This window comes from Juglans regia, chromosome 1 (assembly GCF_001411555.2).
Source record: "Juglans regia cultivar Chandler chromosome 1, Walnut 2.0, whole genome shotgun sequence".
In the NCBI taxonomy this organism is placed as follows: Eukaryota; Viridiplantae; Streptophyta; class Magnoliopsida; order Fagales; family Juglandaceae; genus Juglans; species Juglans regia.
The window spans coordinates 516,409-543,676 of NC_049901.1; the positions used below are offsets into that span (position 1 = coordinate 516,409).

The following is a 27,268-nucleotide window of genomic DNA, read 5'->3' on the forward strand; positions in this document are numbered from 1 at the left end:
TTCCTCTTGAACTTCCCCTCGTTTATAATTGCTTTGGTTAGTACGTTCAAACATTAATATGACACTTCATAGTTAATACAACCAATCCAGTCACATATATACCGAAGACTACAAATAGGAATAACAAACCCTCTGCCCACAACATCGATATATGTATATACCTTATTATTCCTTCCCAGTTACAAGAGCACTTTTTGAGGCTTCAGAATACATTGTCCCCACATATGAGCTTCTACGTAACAACCTTGAGACAAGTTTCATCCTATTGAGTCCAGAATCTATATTTTTTAACTTTTCCAGCCCTCCCCCAATGCATTCTTTTCACACAGCAGCTGCTCCTCCCCACCAGCGTGTCGCCAATGGTTGCATCCCCCACATTTTCAGAAATGCATGCTGCAAAATTGAGTTGAGCCAGTCGCAAAGCATTAAGTTATTAAGGGATACTGAACAGTCTGCCAACTTAGTTCTATATAACAGAAAAATAATCACCGTTGACACAACATTTGCTTAGTTCCCATCTAACCACAGCTGAACGAGCATGTTCATAAAATCAGTTGCATTAGTTGGGTTGTGACTTCTAACATTTTCATGTGATTCATGCTAGCAATGCTCAGTCACGATCCAGGAGAATCGGAGATGGACAGATTGTGTTTTGTTGGCTAGTATTTTATTAGGGCTGGTAGCGAAGCATGAAGTTCAGCCAAGCATTGGAAGATCCAATTCAGGAGCTGTTCTCTTGGTAGCTCTAAAAGAAGTTCTGCCTGCAAAAAGTAAGGGAAAAAACGAAATAGATAGTAAAACTAACCAGTCAAAGCCAAAGAACACTTTAGGTAACAGTTGAGCAATAGTAGAGAACCACAGCAACATAGATGTCCTGTGTATCGACTTCATACATGTCAAACTAATACTAGTTACTGACAACATGAAGAGTAAGGAGCCTCCATCAAATACATTGTAAGCGTACAGGAAAGTGGCATGCCGACAATCAGTAATCCCAAAAAATAAGCAGACATTTGATACCTACAAAACATTTTCTTGCATCAAATCCTTCCTCTAACCATGCAATTGAATAAAAGCTATCAGCATAGATAGAATGAAAATTGAAAAGAAGTGAAACGTGTCTTTTGTTCTATGGTTCTTTTACGCCCTCCCCCCCTCCCCAAAGAAAAACAACCAAGTTTTACCAAATGGGATGCCCCAACAAAACGCCAAAAGCCAAAGGAAGCAACATAAGTTACCTTAATTTGATCTCCCACAAGATCCAAAGAATTTCGATGAACATCAGAAACCATTGAATCCATTATAAGCTTGAAAACCTTCTTAGTCATGTTTGTTTTCATGCCAACCATCTTTCCTGAAGAAAATATTTTAGTTATCCCTAGATCCGCAGCCATTCTCCTCACATAAAGCTTCTTCAATAGAATCTCCATGGAGTATGGCTCTTTTCCATATTGGCGGCGCAGATTCTCTGTAAATTGCATCAAACTCCAGATGTCTCTCTCAGCAGCTTTCTCAGCTTCATTAATTATTTCCATAGGGTTCTCCAGATTATTTATGTACTCTGAAGGGAGGTGAGGGTTTATATTTATATCCATCTAGCGTGCAAAAATAAGACCAAAGAGGTATTAGTAAACAAAGTTCAAACAAAGTTCTCTAATATGCATATAGTCCTATCAAAGGCTACTACTAGATAAAATTTTGCATGAGCATCCAAACTAGCAATTAAGCTTGATGAAACCTAAAATATGCTCTTCTATCTTGCAGAGAGATCTGGCTGTCTCTAAATAGAAAAACATATACCAAGACAACCCTTATTTCACTTTGGTAAATCAAGACCAACCAAAATGGACCACATGCACCGGGCCTCGGGATGCTGTTCCTGACACCCAGTGCCAATCAAAAAAAAAAAAAGACCAACCAAAATGGACATCTTTGGAAGTTGGAAAGAAGACACTATAAAACAGTGACTTCACATGCAAATTATGATATAATTTTAAAAAAATCCAATTAAAGAAAGTCTTCGTCACCCCCAGGTAAGCTTGGACACAGTTTCTTTTAAACATGAGACCAATTTAAGGGTTTCTTTCGGACAAAGATATTTAAACAAGACCAATGCTTGTCTTGTTTCAGGGCATCTCGAAGTTATTGGCATCTAAGATTCTAAACCATCTGTTCAACAAAACTTCCTTGAAGAGCCATTCAGATATGCAAGTGTCTGTTTTAATCTAAAGCAGGAACCAAACTACATCAGAATGGATCTCTGAAAAACCTTTGTTATCATGTTAAATACAAAAACTTCCTGAGTTGAGAACACCCAATACCTGTACAGACTGGTAAGGAACTGAAATTACACGATGCTCTTCAACCTGGGAATCACAAGAAATAATATATGTTGTAATTAGAGGCACAGCAAGTGAAGCAAGTATACTAGATACTCAGAAAGCCTAGTCAACGGATAAAATTATTTCCTACACACGCAAGCATGCAAATTCACAAACAAACACGCACGCACAATACAAACTAGCAGGGTTGTCTGGTCATTAACAAAGTGGCAAAGCATTCTCATATCCCTTGTTAAGACATTTAGATGAACGAAGCACAGTGGAGATGGAAAAACATATAAGGACACCAAAGTGGAAGCAGAAGCTATTAATTATTCACACAGCACATTAAACCAAATGCTTCTTCTCACAAAAATCAAGTGTAGGTGGAAATGGATAATGAACTAGAACGTACCTTGGACAAGCTCTCAAAGAGCATCTCAAAGAAGAGATCAATTCCTACATTTCCAACATCACCTGTCTGCTGCTCACCAAAGATTGTACCAAAACCTCTAATACCCATGTCTCTCTCTGCCAGTTGAAATCCTTGGCCGAGTTCACGGCATTCTTCTAGAGCTACAAGCCTCTCCTAGCACAACCAACAATGAACCTTTCAGTAACTACAATTCAGGCAATGCCCTAAAATAGGAGATAGTTAATGCACCTAGAAGATGGAGAAAATTATTAAAAAGAATAAGATGAGGAAATGGAAACTTCTTTTTTTTTTGGGACCAGGGACGGGGAAGTGAGGTAAGGGGACAAAACATACTGCGTCCAACTATCCATACTTGGGTTGTATCCCTTTGCAGTTTTAATAAAATTGACTGGTCAAAAAACTATCCAAAGTGCACATACAAGTAAAAAGTAGAGGCTCGTAACAAAAACTTACCAATGCTTGATCAGACAGTAGTGACTTATTGGGGTAAAACAAGTATGCATACGCTTCCTTATCCGTTCGCCCTACCCTTCCACGTAACTATATTAAGAGATATAAAATGATAAAAAAAAAAAAAAAATATGCGATTCAGTTTCGTCTCCAGGGAGAATATAAATCAACTTAAAAGTTTATAAACACCTATGCTCCTGTTAAATACAGACAATTTGTACTATGGGAGAAGAAGTGCCAAGAAACTAAAAATTGTAGTTATTTGGGCCTGTTAAGAACAGAAATATGGAAAATGGTAAAGCTACTCCCATTTTAGAACTTTAATATAATTTGATATTAAAATTATTTTTTTTTTCATTTTTCTTTTGTTGCAGTAGCTGACAGTATATTTGACTTGGGTGAAAAAATTAGTTTTTTAATGTTAAGTAGTGATAGAGTTGTGAAATAGTAGTTATTGTATCATTGTCCCAGAAAAATATATATATATATAGGTATGTATATACAAATTAATCTATTGGTCCTGAAATTAGATGTATTTCCCTTTTAGCAAGTATTTTTTGACACTTGAAAACTATCATGCCTATCTCATCCTGTCTCGTATTTTGAATCATTCACAAATGTAACTAATTAAACCTCTGAGCTCATAGCTCCACTGAACATATATTTTATGCTATGGACGAATATTTGTAACATTGAGATATTCTCACTTAATATTCACAACACGAGAATCGTATATAACATAAGAGGAAAACAGAACCTGGTACAATTGTGCTAGGCCAAATTGTTGAACATCCTGAATTATGATGGTGTTTGCATTTTGAATATCAAGCCCACTTTCCACAATATTTGTGCATATAAGGATCTTTATTTCACCTTGTGCAAATCTCTCCATGGTTTCCTCAAGCTGCTTTGAATATTGCTGCAGTAACAAGCAGAAGGTAAAACACATGAACAACAAAAAGTAAGAAATAGCCACAATAGCAAACTTGACAAGATTAGTTGAAAAACACATGGGCTCGTTTGGATAGTGAGATGAGATGAGATGGTTTTAGATGAGTTAAATAATTATTGTTAGAATATTATTTTTTAATATTATTATTGTTTTCAAATTTGAAAAATTGAATTGTTTATTATATTTTGTGTAGAAATTTAAGTTTTAACGACGAGATGAGATAAAATGAGATAGGGTGAGATGGTGGACAGCCACCATTATCATTATCACCATCATCATCGTCATCATACTATTATTATTATTTCTAAGGAAGGATCACTATAGGAGAAACTATGACAAGTTTAACAATTAACAAACAAATTATACAACAAATCAAAGTCATAAGGGTATGCTCATCAAATGTTAGGTTAAAAATAATAAACTAATTAAAAAGTACAGAATAATAAGTTCGTTCCAAGATTGGTTGCCACTCTTGATTTATGTAAAAAAAAAAAAAGGTATTTTTTAAGTTGCATTTTATATATAAAGGCTATTAAACTAGCTAGCTGTTTATTACAACTATGTCTCCACAAGAAGTCATTATAAAGTCGGCAAGCTTCAACCCTCAGCTGCCATATCTGCACTTACATATTAAGTTTGGAAGCAACCTTTAAAGAGAAACCCAAGTAGTGTGTGATACCCCATACTGAGTGATAAGGGTAGGTGTTGTATGAGATCCCACATTGCATAGGAATAAAAAATTCTTATTCTTTATGATGGATCCAATGGGGCTTCAATTGTATCATTGACTAGTCCTTTTGAAGTATAGGCTCAGATGTAACTTGGGTCTCCCTTGGGACGTTACAATTTGGTATCAGAGCCAAGTTGAGAGATTCTGCAGACTTTTCGGAAAGAAAAACAGTATTTTTGCAAAATAAAAGAATAAAATAAAATAAAAACTAAAAACTGTTTTTTGCCAAAAAAAAAAAACTTTTTTCTTTCTTTGCAAGGTACTTTGGAGTCATTATACTGAGCGAGAAGCCACTTAGGATCGTGAACTGATATGTGGGATAAATATCCCTACCTATTTTAATAAGGTACGTTTCATCTCAAGGATGAGATATCTTTTAGGAGGGGAGGTTTATAACATACAGGTCTTAAGATAAACCATAAAAATATTTTTGTGCTATTTATTACTAATTCCATTTTATTAATATAATGTCTTAATATTTTATTTTATATTAAGGAAGTTCAATTTAAATTTCTTTAATTTAAAAATATTCTATCAAATCCCCTAATCTGATAAAAAGGATCACCACAGTTAATTTAAAGATTTTACATATTGTTGTGATTTACTAAATTCCCACGTTTAAATCATTGTGATTTTTGCTCCTAAGTTCCAGCCCACTAATCGAATCTTCAATAAACTAAACCATTGAGAGTCGGTTTCATCTTTAAACTCCAACTCCTCGCAATTTTAAATACTCTATTTCCATCTTTATCTACCTCTCCTTCTCTCTCTTCTTGGTTTCAACCACGGGGTCTTCAACAATTACTAACCGTTAGGAGTCGGTTGAAAATAAATAGGGGGACATGAGATATCCTCTCCCATACAAGCAAGGTGCCCCCTTCTCTCTCTCTCTCTCTCTTTATATATATATATATATATATATACTGTTGTCTAACCACAGCACATCCCTATTAGCGGAGACACTCACTGAATGCAAACCACCTTGAACAGCCGCCAAGGAAGCCGAGACTTTCAGTCACCCCATTCAACCACCATCATGCCAAAAACCACCAAGAGACACTACAGAAGGTGCCAATCGGTAAGTCCCTTCCTCACTCCACAACAATCATCAACCTTCTCCCTCTTCTCAATCATTTTCTCTCACCAAATGTAACAGTTAATTTTCGTGTTTTGGGTGTGCTCCACCGCCGACCGCTACAAGAGTTGGAGATCAATTACCACCGTCAATCCTCGACATAACTTCTCCAATCCATCGCACAACCTCTCGGCGAAGACTCGTTAAACCACCTCCCGACTATTAACTTTAGTGTGCTCGCAAGGTGGCAAACATTGTTACTCATCCATGTGCTCGCTTGGGTTGGTGAGCATTCTTATCTTTAGTACGCTCGCCCGAGCTGGCAAGCACTGTAAAAATGCTCGCAAGCCTTTAGCACAGGGCAAGCTTCATTGCTCGCCCGTGAGCGTGGTTAGTGCAACAAGCAAAGTGCTTTAAGAAAATAATTTAAATTTTGTTGTATTTTTTTTTTATAAGAAGTAAATTATATTGATGTGAATGAAAATAGGCAAAGTCTATGTACACAGGAAGTATACAAAAGAAAATGCCTAAATACATTCTATAAGCACTAATTTAAAGAAAAGAAATCATGAACATTAGTTCCATTAGCACAATGGCTGAAAACCAGAGCAGTAATGTTTATAAAAAAAAATCAGAAGCTTCGCCATAGTGCACTCCCTATCATCGAAACACTGCGCATTCCTTTCCGACCAAATGCACCACATAATACACAACGATATCATCTTCCATGTTGCCACCACCTGAGAACAACCATGAATGTCCTTCCAACAAGCAAGTCAACCACCCTCAATGACATTTCCCAAGAAACATCAAGTCTTCTAAAGATCTCATTCCACAATGTACTTGCCAACTCATAATGAAATAACAAGTGATCCACTGACTCTCCATGTTTTTTGCACAAATAGCACCAATCCATCACTATGAGTCCCCTTCTCCTCAAGTTGTCCGTGGTCAAAATGTTCCCAAGCGCCGCAGTCCATATAAAGAAGACGACTTTGGAAGGCATCTAAGATCTCCAAATACTTTTCCACAGGAAAGTTATGTTACCTTGAGATGCCAATAATTTGTAATAAGCCTTCATGGTGAACTTCTTGTTGCCACTGGACCTCCACTGTATCCTATCCCCTTGTGCCGTTATCCTACCTGTGGAATATAACAAGCTGAAAAATTCTGAAACAGTATGCAATTCCCAATCATGATTAGCCCTATTAAATAGGACATTCCACTGGTGAGAACCATGAGAAAAAGCAAAAAGATCTGCCACAGAAGCCTCCTTGTTAGTAGCAATAATGAAAAGAGCTGGGAAAACCCTTTCAAGAGCATTCTCTCCACACCAAATATCATGCCAAAACCTGATTCTAGTTCCCTCTCCAACCACAAAACGGATATGATTTTCAAAACACGACCAACTCATAATATATTTCCACAAACCCACCCCCCCCCCCCCTTCACTACATTAGAGCACCAACCCCCCCAAACACTACCCATGTCTATGATCAATAACTTCCTTCCACAACGAATCCCCCTTCAGGTGATATCTCCAAAGCCATTTTCCCAATAGCACTTTATTGAAGATCCTCAAGTTGTGCACTCCCAGCCCTCTAGGTGAGATTCGGGAGCAAACCTTATTTCACTTAACAAGATGGAACTTTGTTTCCTCCCCCAAACCACCCCGTAGGAAAGTCCAAAATAATTTCTCGATTCTAGCCACCACCCCTGCAGGTAACAGATAAAGAGATAGAAAGTAGGTCGGAAGATTAGATAAAGTGCTCTTCATAAGAGTAATTCAGCTCCCTTTCGATAATTACAACTGTTTCCAGCCAGCCAATCTTTTCTCTACATTCTCAATAACTCCATCCCAAATAGCTCTTGCTTTAAAAGTTGCCCCCAATGGAAGGCCTAAGTATTTCATGGGCAAAGAAGACACTTTCCAGCCCAAGAGATTTGTCAGCCTATTGATTCTAGGCACCACTCCCACCGCCACCATCTCTGACTTACCAAGATTCACCTTAAGCCCCGACAAGGCTTCAAAACATAACAAAAGTGCCCGTAAAGCTTGAATATGGCCGAAGTCCACATCACAAAAGAGAAGCGTGTCATCTACAAATAAGAGATGTGAGATTATGATACAACCATTAGTATCATTACCCACCGAGAAACCGTCTAAGAAACCTCCTTCAACAGCTACCTTCACCATCCGACCAAGTGCCTCCATAACAATAACAAATAGAAAAGGAGATAATGGATCCCCTTGTCGCAATCCACGTGAACTATTAAAAAAAACCAGCAGGGATGCCATTAACAAGCACTGAGAAACAGGTGGTGGTAACACAATGACGAATCCAATATATCCACCGATCGCCAAACCCGCACCTCCCAAGCAAATAAAAGAGAAAATCTCAATTCACATGGTCGTATGCTTTTTCCATGTCGAGCTTACAAAGGATACCTGGTACTCCCTCCTTCAACCTATGATTCAAGCACTCATTGGCAATGCGAACTGAATTAAGTATTTGTCTCCCCCGTACAAAAGCATTCTGAGGCTTAGAAATAATTTGCACCATCACCGAACTTAAACGATTAGCAAGAACCTTCGATAAAATCTTGTATACCACACTCACTAGGCTTATAGGGAGGAAATCCTCAACTTCCATAGCCCCCAGCTTCTTCGGTATGAGAGCAATGAACGTTGTATTGAGGCATTTATCAAACTTTTTGAAAGAATGAAACTCAATAAAAACATGCATAACATCACATTTCACAATTTCCCAACACCCTTGAAAAAATCCCAACGAGAAACCATCCAAACCCGGCGCTTGTCTTTAGCCATACCACTAATGACCTTGTAAATCTCATCTTCTTCAAAGGGTCTTTCCAACCAACTCACACTCTGCGTATCAATGGACTCAAAAAACAAATCATCGAGCTTCGGCCTCCAACAGGTCGGCTCCGTAAAAAGGTTCTCATAATAATGAACAATATGGTCCTCTAATTCAGGAGGGGAAGAGAGTACTTGAGTACCTGAATGGACTGTCTCAATAGCATTGTTGCGCCTATGAGGATTAGGCACTTTATGAAAAAATTTTGTACACTTATCACCATCTTTTAACCAAAGAGCCCTGGAATTTTGTCGCCACAAGGTCTCCTCCATCAATAAAACCCTTTCCAGTTTAGTCACAACCGACCTCTTTCTCAACAACTCCTCCAAAGTATCGCCCAACAATTCCCGCCCCTCTAATACATGCAGTTCCTCCATTAAGGTAGTCTTCTGATTGTCAATGCTACCAAAGTCTTCCCAGTTCCACTTCTTTAAATCTTGTTTCAAAGCCTTAAGCTTGCCTACAAGAATGAAACTGGGAGTACCCGTGAAATGATAAGAAGACAACCAAGAAAGAACCTTCTCAACAAAACCATCAGCTGCTAACCACATATTTTCAAACTTGAAATATCGTCATCCCCCATGAATACCGTCACAGTCTAACAAGATAGGGAAATGATCTGAACAAAAAGGGGGCAAACACTTCTGGCACAACTCTGGGAAGTGGGCCTCCCACGAAGGTGAGAAAACCTATCAAATCTCAACCAACTCCTACTATTGGACCAAGTGAACTCGCCCCCAGTTAGAGGGAGATCCATAAGATCCAAATCAAAAATGAACTCAGAGAATTCCTCCATGGCCAAAGAATTGTGATGACTCCCCAATTGCTCGCTGGGGAAGCGAGTGATGTTGAAATCTCCTCCCATACACCACGGCACATCCCATAAATAATATAAACCAGTCAATTTCTCCCAAAGCCTCCTCCTATCTCTATCCAAGTTGGGCCCATAGATACCTACATAAGCCCACTCCCAATCATCTACCACATTTTTAAAGAAATTAGCAACTGAGAAAGACCCAACACACTCTTCTACCACCTCCACCACTCTTTTATCCCACATTAAGAGAACACCTGACGCACCCACCGAAGCCAAATAGGACCAACCCACATACAAACACCCCCACAGGCTACAATCAATTCTTTTTTTTTTTTAAGTATTATATATATATATATATCAATAAGAGTAACCAAGTACACTGAACGTATACAAGAAAATCTCTAACCCATACTAGAGAGCTCCTATTGCCCCAAAAAGCCCGCAAAAAACTACCCATAATATAACAAGCCTGAGTTAGAATAAATCACACCTCCCCAACTCCAACCCAATGTTGCCCGTAGCCCAACCTCCACCCAAAATACCCTCTATGCGAAAGACGCTCTAACCTCTATGCCCTCGACTTGAGCTACCGCCCTTAGCATCATAGTTGATTGCACAAAAAAAACGCTTCAACTCCCTACTTTTCTTAAAGATTGATTTGGTATCACACGAGTGGCTTACCTCAATTGCAGTGATTAGAGCATTAAATTGGTCTTCACATCCTCCATGTGAGATTCCCACAATATGCTGAATCTCATTAACCTTTTGCAAAACCCAATCCGAAGATGATCCATCTATATTGTTTAATGTAGGAAAAGATACCAAAGGGACAACGTCTTCCCCCGACGTAGCACCCAACATAGTTCCAAACGGCACCAACGATAAACCCTTGTTCAAATCATGTGCCTCCTCAACAACCCCATTAGTACTCTCCATTGGAGAATATAGGTTGGCAGCCAATCCCTTCATCTCTGGCGACCTTGTTTGTGCAACTTAGACTGACCCTAACGTCGGCGTTACACCATGATCACGTGACGGAACTAGAGCCAAGGGTCCCATCGTTGTAATCTGTGTCTTCCCACCGTGCTCCAAGCCTTCCACAGACTCTGCTCCTATCGTGGACTTCTCAGATACCCAACATGTCACCTTCTCCGCCATTATGACTGAGGACAAGTCAAAAACCTCCCCCAAGTATTCCGTAGAAGCTTGCGTACATTTCTGCATAAGAGTTGTTGTCACTGACAAAGGAATGACGGTGTGGGGGTCTCCGGGATCAACGATGGAGGTTACCGGTGCTGAGATAAGGGTCTCCTTTGGTCAATGTAATGGAAGTGGGTCCATAGGCCCAGGACTTCTGTTGGATCGTGAAACTGGTCTAGAAGTAGAGCCCTTCTCAAACACGGGGCTGCGGAGCTTCAGCCTCCATTTCGGGTTTGGGAGGCGAAATGGGCTTATGCCACACCAAAAACGGCTTCGGCCGCGGAGCTTCAGCCTCCATACCCTGTATAGAGACACCAATAACGGCTTGTAACTCCATCACCTTCTTGAACACCCACTCAGACCCAAAACTCTCTTGAGTTGGAACTAGGAGGAAGTGTGCAAATTGGTTCAGCTTGCCCCCCATCTAAACATTCCTGATCACAAATGGCCAACTACAGATCCCCACCATCAAACCATTCCCCATCTGGCACCCCCACTGAAAATACCTTTGTCCTCACAACGTGGCCCAACTCCATGCGACTGTTTTCCATTTCGACACCGAGTGGGGTCAGAGGCCTCCAACAAAGCCCGTTGTGGCTACCCAACCGAGGACAAGAGGCAATCCGTAAGAAACGGAACCCCTTCTTCTAGAAGTACCATCGCCGATGACGTCGTGGTGCCAGTTGGTGTTGTGAAATCACCAGAAACCATCGTAAGACTTGTCTGTGCTAAATCCAACGCTTGGGTGCTACCTCCGGCCACAGATGGTGTCGAACTCCCCTCTCCAAGCTCTGTAATTGCTACCGCCGTCGGTATTGTAGTCGTATGCAATACTGGGATCATCGACGCGATTAGGGGTGAGCAGCGGGGGCCTGCCCCCCACCCCCGTCCGCCCTGCCCCACATGGGCAGGCGAGCTACCCCGCACTGCCCATGCAGAGGCAGGGGGCGGGCTGACCCCAGCAGAGCCCCGCCTAGCACCGTCCCAAAAATAATAAAAAAAATTATTTTTTATATTTATATAAATATATATTGTATATAAATATATACAATTTGTTAAAAACTTTAATTCAAGTTAATGGATTGCCTTGGCCTCCTAGGCTAACCTTTATATAGGAGGACAATGCAATGCAATAGTCATTCTTTAGCAATGTGGGAAATATTCTTTAGCTAAAATAAAACTCTAATGAGTTTATATTTTTTTGAAAAAAATTATAATTATATTATATTATAATTTGGGTCTAAAAAAAATTTAGACCCAAAAAAAATTATAGATCCAGTGAATCACTAGATTGAGCAGGGGGCGGGGCGGGGTGCGGTTTCAACCCCAAAACTACAACCCCCGCATGGTGAAGGGCAGGGGGCGGGGAGGGACACCGGCGCCAATGGCTCGTGCCCCCCCACTGATGGGCCAGAATCTCCCAAGGCCTGCAATCGTCTACTCCAGACGGGCCCTAGAAGGCTGGACGAATGCTTTCCCCCTGAGCTAAAGCCCAGGGCCTAGGCCCGAGGCCTTTTCCTTCCCTCTTGCTTGGCACACATCTATTTCCTTCCCATTGAAGCCCATAGCAAACTTCCTTTCCTCTAAAGCTAACCCACAAGCCAAGCCCAGACCCGAGCCCGACTCATCTTTCCCTCTAATACACCGAGACAGCCAGTTGACTTTATCAGTCAAATCTCCCAACTGGCTCCTCATATCAGCCAAACGTCTGAAGCAAAATTTCCTCATTCTATTCGACCACGCCCATGCCACCCCCCTCACCTCTCTGACTCCCTGCCGAAAACATGACGCTGCCTGACCCATGCAGGCCTGCAGCACCTACTCTGGTCGGTTCTCTAGGCCTCACCAAAAACCGTGGGTACTGTAGAGCCTTCATGAAAGATCGAGAGTCAATAGTTGATGCCGTCGTCGCTGGTGGTGGAAGACGCCCAGAACCACCTTCCCTACCAGCTTTCTTCAAGACCTCCACTAACTTCCTCCAGCCCATCCCATTCCTTTCTCCAGGTATAAAAATAAGCTTCCGGCGACCTCCCCCACCATGGTCCATGCTCAGCCAAGGCCATATAGAAGTTTGAGCAAAGTTGTGCAAGAAATCCCTTGTGCCCTTCCCTGTGAGCTCCATAGTATGTTATGATACAATTAGTGGTTCCCCTTCTGGCCACAGGCGGTGGAACCGGTGCACAACCTTGCAGATGGGGTTAATGTGCGTTGGCCAATTAAGATAAGATAAACGAAGTTAAGTTTTTTAAGGTATGCATGTCATGAGCATGAGTGTGAATGCATCAGATTTTCATTTCAATCAAGCATTTTTAGAAAAACCTTATATTTATGATGTTTATAGTATGGTGTGTTACTTATTGAATCTTCGACTCAATTTAGTTTTATTTCATTTTTTTAACCAGCCAGGTGAGGAAGATGATCAGGATGAGCCAGCGGGCCAGGCTTACACAGAGCAGGTTAATGTTACATAGTTCCAAACGTTATAGTTTTTTTTTTTTATAGGTAAGAAATTTATTGAAACCACGTAATTAGGCATAGCCCAAGTACATAGGAAGTATACAAGAGAAAAAACACTTAAAATATAAATATTTTAGACGTTATTAAAAGACAAAAACAGCACAAAAATATAAGTATTTCAGACGTTATAGTTGATTTATATTAAGCTAACAGTTATTTCATTTTCCTTTATTTCTGCAATAAAATCTCTGATTATGTTTTTATTCAAGACATGGTACATTTAATAATATTTTATGGAATAAAGAGATGTTTTCATTTATTTATGTAAATCTCTTGCCTAACTTCAATTAGGAAAATATGTAACATCCCTAGCCTAAGGAAATGGGGTGTTGCAATTTGGTATCTGAGCCTATCCCAACCAAAAATGTGAGACTTGAGCTGTGCCACCCACGACGGATTGGCCCGAAGAGAACGTCGGGAATTGAAAGGGGGAGATTGTGATACCTCATACTAAGTGATAAGGATAAGTTATAAGAAAAGCAGGGAGTTAAAACGTCTTTCTTGGGCAATCAACTACGATACTAAGGGTGGTAGCTCAAGTCGAGGGAAGACTAAAGGGAGGGCATCATGAAGACGTTCTCGTAGAGGGAGTTTCGGGTGGAGTATTAGTCTTACTAGAAACAATGGGTTGGGGTTGGGGAGGTGTGTTTAATTCTAATTCGAGCTTGGTGTATTTTGAGTAGTTTTCCACGGGCTTTTTGGGTCTTTAGGAGCTCTCTAGTATGGGTTAGGTGTTTTCTTGTATACGTACAGTGTAAGTGTTTCTCAAAATCTGCTCTTGATGTGAGATCAGCAGCTAAAAACAGGAGAGGAATTGGGACAGGGTGCTGAGCATCGTTTGTCATGTTTTTTTATTATGATTAAGGCATAGTTCAGCTGTTCATCAATCCGTTATCAAAACTCAAGTGTGTTACCTAAATTTTTTTTATAAGAGTTCGACCTAAATTAATGATCACATATAGTTCAGTCTTGGGGACCTAACTTTCATATCCTACAAACCCACTATAAACATAAACGTTATAGCAAAGAAAAAACCCAGACAAAAAAAAAGTGACTACCTGCCCATGTGCAATAGCTATTTCAACATTTGGAAATGACTGTTGAAGAAATTCCATAACTTCCTCAAGTCCTGACAGATCAGAATGGTCAGGAGACATATATCAACAAACTGAAACATAAAGAACCTGTAGTAGTAATTAGTATATTGGGATAATTGCCTGTGACTCCACCTCTATGTTTTTACATTGTTCTCTCAATGTGTTATCTATTGTTAAGTACAAAAAATCACATAAAATTTTCTCCTTAGTTGCACCCTTTCAATAATTTCACAAATACAATGACTGGCTCTTGACACGTGTAAAACACTGCACTATACTCAATAGTCTACATTTAATGATATGTGCATATTATCGATGATGGAAAGAAATGTAGGAATAATACACATAATTAACTTCCAGGAAGCCCGGATGAACAGAATAATCTCACAGAAAAGACAATAACAAATTCAGAATTGATTTGTCTGAGATCACCCTTGATACGAGGCAGAACGTGAAAAACTTGGCCACCACGGTCCAGCTCATACTTGATGGCTGATATTAGCTTTTCCTTGCTATATGCTGAAAGGTGAGTTTTTATAGGGACCCTTTCTGGAGGTGGAGTTGAAATCAAACTGAAATAGAAGGAAATAAACTTACAACGCCATCATTATCTAGAACCAGAAACTTGTTACCCATTGCCCTCAAAGATTATTTACGTGTATATCTAAGTTGCAGCACAACAACCATATGGGGATAATATCAATCTCAAATGCATAACTGCACATCGAAGATCCCTATATTATAATATGGCTCTCATATCTTCTTTATGACAGTGTTATTTAAGCCTTAGCATGCAATACAAGCTATGAATATTCCCTCTTAATTCAAACAATAAATTAAATTCATCAGCCTTTTCTTACACAAGCAACTCATGTTGACAAACACTAAAAGCCCAACAACCTCTAACAATTAAATTCCTACAGGTGGCATTCCTTTTCCAAAAGAAGGCCTTAAAACCATGAGAGGTGAGGAAAATATTACTTATTTAAGTAATTCAGAAGTTGTAACAACAATAATAAGATAGATTGTGATCTATGATATTCAAAATTCCCCAAAGCTTTATTTAGTGAAGTTGCTGAATGTAGTACCCGATTTGTGTATCACACTGTCTAACTCATTCCCTAGTACAAATAAATGGTGCACAAAGTAAAATCTCCCCCTCTTATTCATAAAAAAACTGGAGCGCAAAGTAAAATCTATGACTCCCTATGATGAAATTTGCATTGCATATTTTTAACAAATTTAAATAAATAAATAAATAAAAGATGATTGCAGACCCAGTAATTAGGGGTTGCTTGGGTAGTGAGAAATTCTCATCACATCTTAAAACTTCTCATAATTTCATTCCCAAACATCACTCAAACACAAAACACTTTTCAATTTCAAAACTTCAACTTTTTCATCTAATCATTACCTAATCATTATCCAAACACAAAAAAATAATACAATTTTTCTAAACTTCTAAACAAAACACAAAAATCAATACAACTTTTTTCAAATTTCAAAACAAAAATAATATTAAAAAATATTATATTCAAGCAATTTTTTTAACTTTATAATATTTTTATTCAACTTTATCTCTCCTTTTCCAAAACCCAATAAAACATCTTAACTCAAATCATCTCACTACCATTCACACAATTCTCATCTCATCTCATTACCCAAAATGCCCCTAGAAAAAAAGTTAAAAAAATAAAAAGAAGATGTCACCCTACTAAATCACGTACATAGTCCAGTAACTGCCCCAACATTTACACAAAAAAAAAAAAAAATAACCGAAAGGTAATCAAATTTCTGGGCCTGATTTATATCTCCAAGAAGCATGGTACCTTGCATCACGAAAACCAGTCAATGCTAAATAAAGGGTTCTTGGTATAGGGGTTGCTGAGAGAGTAAGAACATCAACTGAAGTTTTGAATGAAGCAATCTTCTCCTTCTGCTTGACACCAAATCTCTATAGAGCAAAGAAACATTGCACAATCAGGAACGTATATACCATAAGTCAAAGTAAAGGGGTCAGTGCAGATAGAATTATTGGGGAGTTGCAATGTTATTCCTGCTCCTTATGTGGTGTATTTGAAAGGAAAGGACTGGCTGCACATCTGATGAGTAGAGCTTTCTGTACAAAACTTGAGTTCCTTTTTTGTGCTCTTTGTTTATCTGGATGGCATCTTGCAAGGTATACCCTCTTCATCTTTCCTAAAATTCCTTAAACTTTTAAAATCAACCATGCCTTGTTTGTCCTTCTTTGTAGGGCTGTAAATGAACCAATTTGTTCAATAGTCCGCTCAATACTCGCACAGTTAAATGCAAATCAAACTAGACTCGTGGAAAAAAAAAAAACTCTCCCTCGAAAGCAAATACCAGCTCTATTAGTTTTGTTTTTTTTTATATATAGGTAAAAGTAAAGTTTTATTGATATAAGAGACACCGCCCAAGTACACCGGTAGTAAACACTGAACATGCCTATTTATATAAAAGCACCAGTGAGAGATACAAGCAAATCATGAAGGTTGTCCGTATTACAAATAATATTCGAAGCCCATGAGAGTAAAGTATTATAAAAAAAATCGCTTCAGCTCATCCAAAGAACACTCCATGTCTTCAAAGCACCTCACCTCTTGTTTCTCTCCAGCCACAAGCACCACATAATGCAATGAGAGATCATTCTCCACAAAGCGGCGATGTGGGCATTTCCCCCGATACCTGTCCAGCAGCACATAATATCCCTAACTCTTCCAGGCATAACTCATACCACTCCTATCCTATTAAAGATCTCATTCCATAAACACCGGGTCACCTCACAATGTAACTAAAGATGATCTACTGATTCCCATCACTCTTGCACATAAAGCACCAATCTAAAATGATGTGACCAAGTTTTCTCAGATTATCCAAGGTGAGAATCCGCCCAAGAGATGCAATCCAAACGAAGAAAGCAATCTTGGGAGGTGCCTTGAACTTCCAGAAAACCTTTCAAGGATAGCTATGATCATTAGAAAATCCCAAGAGAGCCTTATAGAAGAAGTGCACTAAGAATTTTTTATTTCCACTCAGATTCCACAACAGCCTATCCCCCACCTCATTGCCAATCAACATTTAAATATAACGAATCAAAGAAATCAGCAAACATGCCCAACTCCCAATCTTGAGCAGCTCTCGAAAATCTCACATTCCAATGGACAGCACCATTAGATAGTACTAATAAGGCCTCGTTTGGTTACGCAATTCAGATGAGATGAGATGTTTTGTTGAAAGTTGAATAAAATATTGTTATAATATTATCTTTTAATATTATTTTTATTTTGGGATTTCAAAAAATTGAATTGTTTATTATATTTTGTATGGAAGTTTGAAAAATTTGTAATGATTATATGAGATCAGATCAGATCAAATAATTTGGTTTTGTGTAACCAAACCAGCCCTAAATCAGCCACAATAGCCTCTTTGTTGCAAGAAATTTGGTAGAGCATAGGAAACACCTGCTTTAGAGCCCTTTCTCCACACCACACATCGTGCCAAAAGTAAATACTATTGCCTCTTCTAATTGCGAATCTGAAAAACTGAGAGAATCTTCCCCATCCAGCTCTTATGTTTTTCCATAATATGACACCATGTGTCCCCCTAACTCCATTAGAGCACCAACACCCCCAAATACTCCCATACTTAGAATCTATGAATTCTCTCCATAAGCCCTCTCCTTCTCTATGATAGCACCACAACCATTTCCCCAAAAGTGCTTTGTTGAAGACCCTTACATTATGCACCCCCAACCCACCACATGGAATTGGTGAGCAAACTTTAGCCCAACCCACAAGATGAAACTTAGGGTGAGTTTGGATCTCAAACTCATCTCAACTTATCATTACAACTTTTTCAAATCTCAACACAAAATATAATAAACAATTCAACTTTTTCAAATCCCAAAATAATAATAATGTTAAAAAATAATATTCTAACAATATTTTATCATCTCAACTCAACTCAGTTCAACATCCAAACGCACCCTTAGTTTCCTCCCTCATGCCTTTCCAAAGAAAGTTATGAAAAGTTTTCTCAATACGAAAGGCCACACTTGCAGGTAGTAGAAATAAGGATAAAAAATAAGTAGGAAGGTTGGATAAAGTGCTCTTAATGAGAGTTAATCTACCACCTTTGGACAAATATATCATTTTCCACCTAGCCAATCTTCTGTCGATTTTTTCTAACACACTATCCCAAATAGATTTGACTTGAAAGCAGCCCCCAATGGAAGACCGAGGTAGTTCAGGGGCAGCGAAGCAATCTTACAGCCCAAGATAGTTGTCAAGCCCTGAATATTGTTTACACCACCCAAAGGAACCATTTCAAACTTCAAGAGATTCACCTTCAGGCCTAAAACCGCTTCAAAGCAAAGTAATACAGCCCTCAAGTACTGCATATGATTATTGTCCGGCTCACAAAAAAGTAGCGCGTCATTAGCAAATAGTAGGTGAGATATAGTAACACCTCCCACAGAAAATCCATCGATAAAGCCTCCATTAACAGCTGCACACAACATTCGACTCAATGCTTTCATAACAATGACAAACAACAAATGGGAGAGGGGAACCCCGTGTCTTAGTCCCCTAGAATTGTTAAAGAATCCTTCCGGTGCTCCATTCACCAAAACCGAATAACGAACCATCGTTATACAATACCTAATCCATAAAATCCATCTATCCCTGAAACCGCACCTCCCAAGTAAATAACACGAAAAAACTCAATTAACATGATCATAAGCCTTTTCCATGTCCAGCTTGCACAGGAGTCTGGGTGTACCCTCCTTGATTCTACAATCTAGAGATTCGTTACCGAATCCAAGATTTGTCACCCCTTCACAAACTCGCTTTGAGATCTTGATATAATCTACTCATAACCTTACTCATGGGATTGGCAAGCACCTTTGAGATGATATTATACACCCCATTAATGAGACTAATAGGCCGAAAATCTTTCACCTCCACTGCGCCAACTTTCTTAGGGATAAGAGCAATAAAAAATGCATTAATGCTTTTTATTTACCAAAGGTGTATAACTCCTGAAAAACCTGCATAATATCTTCCCCCACCACATCCCAACAATCATGATAAAAGGCCATCGAAAACCCATCCAGCCCCAAGGTTTTATCATTGGCCATCCCACGAATCACTCTAAGAACCTCCTCTGCTTCAAAATGTCTCTCCAACCACAAAGAGCTTACTTGATCAATATTCTCAAAAGGCATACCATCCAGTTTGGGTCTCCATGGGGATTTTTCAGCAAGTAGGTCTTCGTAGAAATTAACAATATGGTTCTTACTATCATAATCTGAGTAAACGTGTCCCTCAACTTGGAGCACCTTGATAGCATTATTCCTACGGTGTGAATTAGCCATCCAGTGGAAAAATTTCATACAGAGGTCCCCTTCCTTCAGCCAAAGGGCTCTTGACTTTTGTCTCCACCAAATTTCCTCCATTAGTAACACATTCTCCAGCTTCGAAGTGAAAGCTAATTTCCTGCAAGAGTCCTCCTCAAAAAGAGGAGCTCTCACCTCCCCTTCCTCCAAGTCCTTTAATTCCTCCAGAAGAGACCTTTCTTGACTATTATTGTGCCCGAAGACTTCAACATTCCACATCTTCAAATCCCTCGTCAGTGCTTTCAATTTCCCAGCCAGGATAATGCTAGGTGAACCCTCTAAAGAATACGAGGACCACCACGACCTCACTTTCTCCACAAAACCCTCAACTTTCAGCCACATATTTTAACTTAAAGTATCTTTTACCCTCGTGAATGCCTCCACAATCCAATACAACGGGGAAATGGTCCAACCAAACTCTATCCAATCTCTTCTGTAGCAAGATAGAGTAATGTACCTCCCATGAAAAAGATACCAAAAATCTATCCAAACGAGACCACGCCTGATTATTAGCCCAACAAAAACCATCCTCCACATTTTGAACGAGCACGCTACCGTATACTTTCCAGCACAATCCTCAATAGACTCAACCACCCTCAAGTCCCACATAATTAGGATGTCCCAGATGCTCCCTCCTAGGCAAAATACACCCATATCACAAATGGACAGCCCCAAATGCTAGTGATGAAGCTACAATCCATGAATAACATCTTAGTTTCCTGCAAACAAATAATATCCAACTTCCATCGTAAAATATTTTTCCCATGTACACTTATTGGGTCATTAAGACCCCCTGTATGTTCCAAGAAAGAATTCTAAGCTTCAAAGGGAGAAATAGCCTTTCCCTTGGATCTTCCTTTGCTAGTACTGTCCTCCCATCCGTTGTAATTGATTGAACAAGTAAGATGCTTAGCTCCCTCCTTTTCCTAGAAGCAAATTTAGGCGATTGAAACCGACCTTCCTCAATGGAAACAAGTAATGCCCTGAATTGCTCCTCGAACGCATCACAAGAAATCCCCACACACTCCTAAATATCCTTCACCTTCTAAGCCACCCAATCCGATGGTGAGCCTCCCGTTGTAAGCAAGCGAAAAAAGCTGCATTGCGGCTCTGGGTCCACCTCGGCCTATATGCCAACAGAAGCAAAGAATTCTTGTCCTCTACCCCCCACTACCATCTCTTGGACTGGTTGAGACTGCCTAGAGGCCTTCGCCGAAGAAGAAACCCCCTGAGCCTCCTCCTGCTACCCATCAGCCCTGTTTGTGTGTGTTGTGCCTGAGATCCCACGTCTGTCAATGAGAAAAGGTTGAGATCCATTTCTGGATCAGCTATCGGCAACTCCCCGATCACCCTCTAAGCCACCATCAATGATTCCTCTACCACTCGCGATCCTGATGGGTTGATTGGCTCATGAACCATGGTTCTCGACTTCTTCATTACCATCTTGTAAGTCCTCCATTGCCGTCGAAGAGCTCCTTGGTACCATCGTCACCTTCTCGCGAGTCCGATGGAAACCCCAGCACCTTCTCCGACGAGGTTGATTGACTCTCACCAGTAGAAGACCCTGCCTCTCCACCCTCTCTGACCCTCCACACAGGCTAAGTTCCAGCCCTAAATTTTTCTCTACTGTGCACCACCTCCGTAAGGCCCTTTGGGTTTGGACCTAGCCCAGCCTCCTGATTCCTTTGGTTTGGACCTAACCTCATGAATCCACCCTCATTTACTTGCCCAAACAAACAGCCCATCTTCTTAGAGCCTAGCCCATCCTCCTTCAGAAACCCACGAACTTCGCTTCCCAGGCCCCTTACATTGCCCGATCCACACATCTCCCTTTCCAAGCCTGTCTTATTAGGCCCATTAGCTCCTCCTCAACGCAACATATTAGAGCCTCAACCTTCTCCTGTAAAGCCGACAATTGCATTTTCACTTCCAGCAAGGTATTATTGTACACATCCTCCTCTACCAATCCCACAACAAGCCTGCCACCTCCACCTCTCCATTGTGCACTTGCTTTCCCAGAGGTAAGTGGAGCCTTTCCACCCTTGTTAGCACCATCTACCATGCCAGCTCCATGAGTCGAGACCTTCTGTTGCACCAAAACCTCCCTATACAAACGACTCTAAGGGTGTTCAACCTCCACCAATGGCCTCCGCTCAACATCTCCAATGCCATGGAAATCTTTCCCTCCCTCCATAACGGCGTGTCCCACAATGCCTCTGCCATTCTCCTCCAGGCCTTACCTCCCAACTCTTCAAGTATGAATATAAAGCTTCGCCAACCGCCACCATTGTACTCCACCAGGGCCATGTAACGGCCTCAAGCATTTGAACACCTCTGCGCAATGAAGCCTCTGGAACCCTCCCTTGCTATTGGGTAAAATTCCTTCTTTTCTCCCTCCAAGCAATCCTCCAATGTTTTTGCAAACCACTGCACCATGGGAATTCCTAACCTCATCTCCTTCACCACCCTCCTACTCCTCTCAGTAATGAACAAGAATTTTCCATCCTTCGACAGGGCAAACGCCTTTGATTCTATCACCAAATGTTTCAAAAACCCCATAATCCCCCTAAACTCACTTAAAAACACTCGACTCAATAGGAATCTCCCCATAGAAAGCCAAAGAACCTCATCAGTAACAGGTTGTACGGAGAGAAAAATAACAAAGAGAAATAAGAATTTCTTAGAATCTAAAATTAACTTATTATTCTTTCAGAAAGGTAAGAAGAAAAACAAGCTTAACTTCTACTTTTAGGTTCTTATAGCAAATAAATGGTGAATGCCTAGAAAGAAAATGGGGCAAGGTTAGTAAATGGCACATGCCCAGCTAAACTTAACTCGACTTGGTTAAGACTCGTTCAGGCCGGCTCATTTATGCAATGGTGAATGCACAAAAAGAAAATGGGGCAAGGTTAGTACATACCCAACTAAACTCGACTCGACTTGGCTAAGGCTCGTTAAGGCCGGCTTGTTTATGCCCGAATCGACTCATTAACTTAACTCGATTAAAGCTCATTCATACATTAATAAATATATAAATATATATCTATCTATATACACCTTTGTAAATATACATATATATATTAGTTAATAATATGAGCATAGCATCTTTTATAATTAAATATAAAGTATGTAACCTAATTACTTACGCGTAGTCACTTGTGCCTATATATTGAATATACTTCATGGCAATATTTTATAATTTGTACAATAGTTGGTCGATAGGATTTAGGCCTCGTTTGATTAGGCAGTTCATATGAGATGAGATGAGATATTTTTGCTGAAAGTTGAATTAAATATTGTTATAATATAATTTTTTAATATTATTTTTATTTTGGGATTTAAAAAAGTTGAATTGTTTATTATATTTTGTGTGAGAGTTTGGGAAAGTTATAATGAAGAGATGAGATTGATAGTTTGGTTTTGTATAATCAAACCAGACCTTAATAATTTCATATAGTAGTATGTGGAAACCATATATGAAATGTTTATATATACTATCATATTATGTGTATGCATTAGTAATTCATGTAGGCATATAATATATTGTTATCATGGATAAATATCAAATATAGTTACATATTAATCATTTACAAATTTTTACAATTTTGTAATTCAATAGAGGTTCTACTTGTTAGTTGTAAAAATTTCATTAAATTTTTATTTTTATTTTTATTTTTATTTTTTATTTATCTAATTTCTTAATTATTAAATTTTATTCAAAAATAAAAAATAAACAGCAAGAGCCGGCTTGACTCGAGCTCATTTTTGGGTCGAGCTCGAGCTCAAGTTGGGATCTTAGCTCACTAAGCCAAGCTTGAACAAAGACTAGATAAAAATCTCGAGCTCAAGCTCGGGTTTTTTGAGCCAAGCTGAGCCCAACAATCCAATGACTAGCTTGGCTCAACTTGATTACAATCCTATTTCTTTGTGTGTCGTGTACAGTTCCCTCTTGCTTTGGTCCATCCTTGCTCAATAAAATCATTATCCACGATAGCGCAAAGATTAAAAAGCAAACCTGTTCCTCATCAACCACAAGAAGACCTAGGTTATTATACACAACACGACTTCCAAGAAGTGAGTGAGTCCCGACAATAATGTCCAATTGACCATTTTTTATCATATCCAGGTACTGCTCTTTCTCTGCTTTGCTCTGCATATTATCATAGTTCCGGTCAATCTCAAGCCAAAGTAATAATTACATATTATTTATGAATATTTGACCTATAGAATAAAACAAGTAATGCAATTCAAAGGAGCAACTTCCTTTAAGTCTGTATACCAGTTGTTTACTTTGCAAACAGCAACCTTGATATGCAAACGAGGTCTAAGTTATAATCTAGAGTCACAAAGATACTCTAATAACAAACAAGGCCAACAGATCATGGTGTGCTAGGATAAGACAATAGGTACTGAAACCATTTAGAACTCTGATATGCATAAAGACTAAAATGAATCGGAATCATACAGGCAAAGGAGCTAATGACATGCATCTAACACTAACAGAATAAAGTTAAATTTGAATATGGATATTTCCCTCTAAACTATAACAAATTAAAGCAATTCAAATTGGATTAGAAATGATTCCCATTAGTATCCTTAGACTTTGTAGTTGCAAGAGATAAACAAACCTACCTGAAACCTGCTCAGGAGTCCAACATTGATATCACGATACATAGAAAATCGCTCTGAAATAACATCAAAATGTTGCTTGGCTAACACAATTGTCGGTGCTAGAACCATAGCTTGCTTACTGGCTGAGACTACACAAAAGATGGCACGTAATGCAACTTCAGTTTTACCAAACCCAACATCTCCACAAATCAATCTGTCCATTGGAGTTTCTCTCTCTGTCAAATCCTTCTCCACATCAACGAAAGCCTGTAATGAGGATGTAATTTTTTTGTGAGTGGAAGAAACAGCATCTATCCGTTTTTGTGAACTTGAAAACTTCTAATATGCTACTAAATCATGACAGAAAGGGACTATAGTCTTAAAGTAACCCCCAAAAAGAAAAGAAAGAAAATAATGAAAACCTAATTCAAATAAGTCAATTTAACAAAGGAAGTGAGCACAAATGATTGCAGTACCACCTGTTTTTGATCTGGTGTGGGTTCATAAGGAAATTGAGCTGCAAATTCGGCCCTGGCAGGACTCTTTGGGTAGGGAGGCCGCCTTTGTTTCAGCCTATGTAAATACAGCTCCATCAAGTCAACAACCATTTTCTGAATTGCAACCTTTCCTTTTGTCTTTCTTCTCTCCCATACACTAGTATCACTCAATTTACTCAATGTCCGGGGCCTTTTTGATTCATTTGGGCTGGAAATATAACAGTATATAATAAAGTGTTTTAGATTAAAAAATACAGACACGCAATAGTATCCAAGTTAATAACAGAGTATGTATTTTATAGGTCCAAGTTATTAACAGGGTTAATAAATACGACCTTCATTTGTTGGGAAACTGTCCTTGAAGGTGATAACAGTAAATTCATTAAAAACTGTATGGTAAAAGTTCAGTCGGTCTAGGAAGTAGACTCAGAATAAATTGTAAATTATCCGTTTTCATTTCAACAACCGAAGAAAATAGTTAAGAAAAGAGCCAAAATTAATATATTTCAAAGTCAGATCCCTGGGTTACTGAAACGTATTTACCAGATGAGAAGCTTTTCTATAATACCATAAAATTTGGACAGACAAATAGGCCATCATTTGACTAAAGACCCGTCCAAAGATCAGGGAAAAAAAAAGGCTAGTTCAGTTTTTTTACTTCACTTTATGTTAAAACAAGAAAGACATTTGAGACGGACACAACAGGACAAGTGAAGTTTAAGATTCTCCATAAAATCAAGCATGGAAGTAGTGGGAAACCTACAGATTGTAGCGATAGAGCAAACGAGAAGCCTGCTTGACCGGAAGTTTAGCCATGTCATCTGCATATTCTATAAAGACATACTCGATTGGCTCCGTAGAACCCTTGGGCACATCGAATTTGATCCCCACAAATCGCCCAATACCCACCTTTTTGTGTACAACGTAATCGCCAGAACGGAGAGTATAGGGGTCCACCTTGTAACTAAACCCACCCCCACCAACACCACCACCCTTGAGCTTCTGCAAGCCCCTCTGCTGCTGCTCCTTTACCAGCTGAATATACTTTTCGGCCTCATCCGAGTCCATGACCGTTCTGGAAGCATCTCGCTCGTTATAATCACGGCGAATCCTGTCGTTCAGTACGAAAATGGGATCGTCGTCGTGGTCGATTTTGTCTCTATGTTTAGAGAATTTGGCGGGTCCGGAGGCGAAGAGGCCTTCAGTGTAGACAGCTTTGGCGAGTGAAAGTGAAGGTTTTATTTTGAAGTGGCAAGCGAGGCACCGAAGACCGAAAAGTGTCCAGAGCCTCGGAGATGAACTGTCCTTCGAGAAAAGAGGCGTGGAAATGTCGGACACTCGGATGAGAGAAGCCATTGAAGAAGAAGAATGGGTATACTAGAGAGTTTCAAGGTGGTGTGGACGAAAGAACGGAGGAAATGGAGATTTGGACATCGGAGCTTCAGCCTTCGGGTACTTCACAGGGTAAACAGAGAGAGTGTGGATAACCAGAGGGAGGTTTTGAAGGGTTTTTCTTTTTGGACAACACTCAACAGACAAAAATTACTAAAAAGAAATGAAAAAAATCAGCTACATCTTCAATACATCGTATTAAGTTAAAAATAAAAATAAAAATTTTAAAAATGTGCTGCGATTTTCAGCTGATACCTAACATTTCTCATTATCAAAACACCAGTTTGGGATAATAGATGGATTCGCGTCTCGACAGGCAAAATTAACCACGGGAGGTTGGTTTTGTTTGATGATATTTAAGCCTGTGGAAGTTAGAATATATCGATATGAATGTAAGCAACCGGAGATTTTTTTTTTTTTTCTTATAACACAACGCTAGAGATATTTTTAATTAGTACGGCTGAGGAAGAATGTTATGCGTCTCGTTTTTTCAAAATTTATGGACTTCAATTGAAGCCTTTTGCTTTCGGCAGTCGTTTAGACTTACGTCGTGGTGGGCCCAAAACGGATATGTATCATTTGATAATCATTAATCGATAAATTTTCATTATTTGAAATTTTTGAGTTTTTTTAAAATAAGAAGCATTTTTATTTGAGAAAATATTTAAAATTTATATTTATTTAACTCATTCAAATTTAATTTTAAAATGATATACTTAATCACAAATTTTGAAAAGCTCAATAATTGTCGTGCTGTAGCATTTAGACCGTGTTTAGAAAATAAGACTCTTATCTCAACTCATTTTAAAATTTTTTATAATTTTCTTTCTAAATATCACTTAAATATAAAATATTTTCAGTTTTAAATATTCAACTTT

General features: G+C 39.1%; 1 protein-coding gene across 4 annotated transcripts; it reads right to left on the reverse strand.

Moving 5' to 3' along the window:
* LOC109001277 (ATP-dependent DNA helicase At3g02060, chloroplastic) lies at positions 1 to 26,700 on the reverse strand. Of its 4 annotated transcripts, none has more exons than XM_018978477.2 (14): positions 25,762 to 26,698; positions 24,981 to 25,206; positions 24,523 to 24,768; positions 23,906 to 24,040; positions 16,304 to 16,428; positions 14,907 to 15,046; positions 14,436 to 14,506; positions 3,965 to 4,126; positions 3,211 to 3,297; positions 2,737 to 2,910; positions 2,322 to 2,366; positions 1,239 to 1,595; positions 806 to 1,020; positions 1 to 393 (listed from the first exon to the last, which is right to left on the reverse strand). In XM_018978477.2, exons 1-14 carry the CDS (start codon positions 26,352 to 26,354, stop codon positions 381 to 383), a joined length of 2,589 nt encoding a protein of 862 aa, XP_018834022.1. In that variant the 5' UTR covers positions 26,355 to 26,698; the 3' UTR covers positions 1 to 380. The 4 variants fall into 4 exon arrangements, with proteins under 4 accessions (XP_018834022.1, XP_035543318.1, XP_018834024.1 ...); XM_035687425.1 differs by lacking the exon at positions 806 to 1,020 and adding an exon at positions 490 to 761 and having other exon boundaries at positions 25,762 to 26,689; XM_018978479.2 differs by lacking the exon at positions 23,906 to 24,040.
* Positions 26,701 to 27,268: the final 568 nt, after the last annotated feature.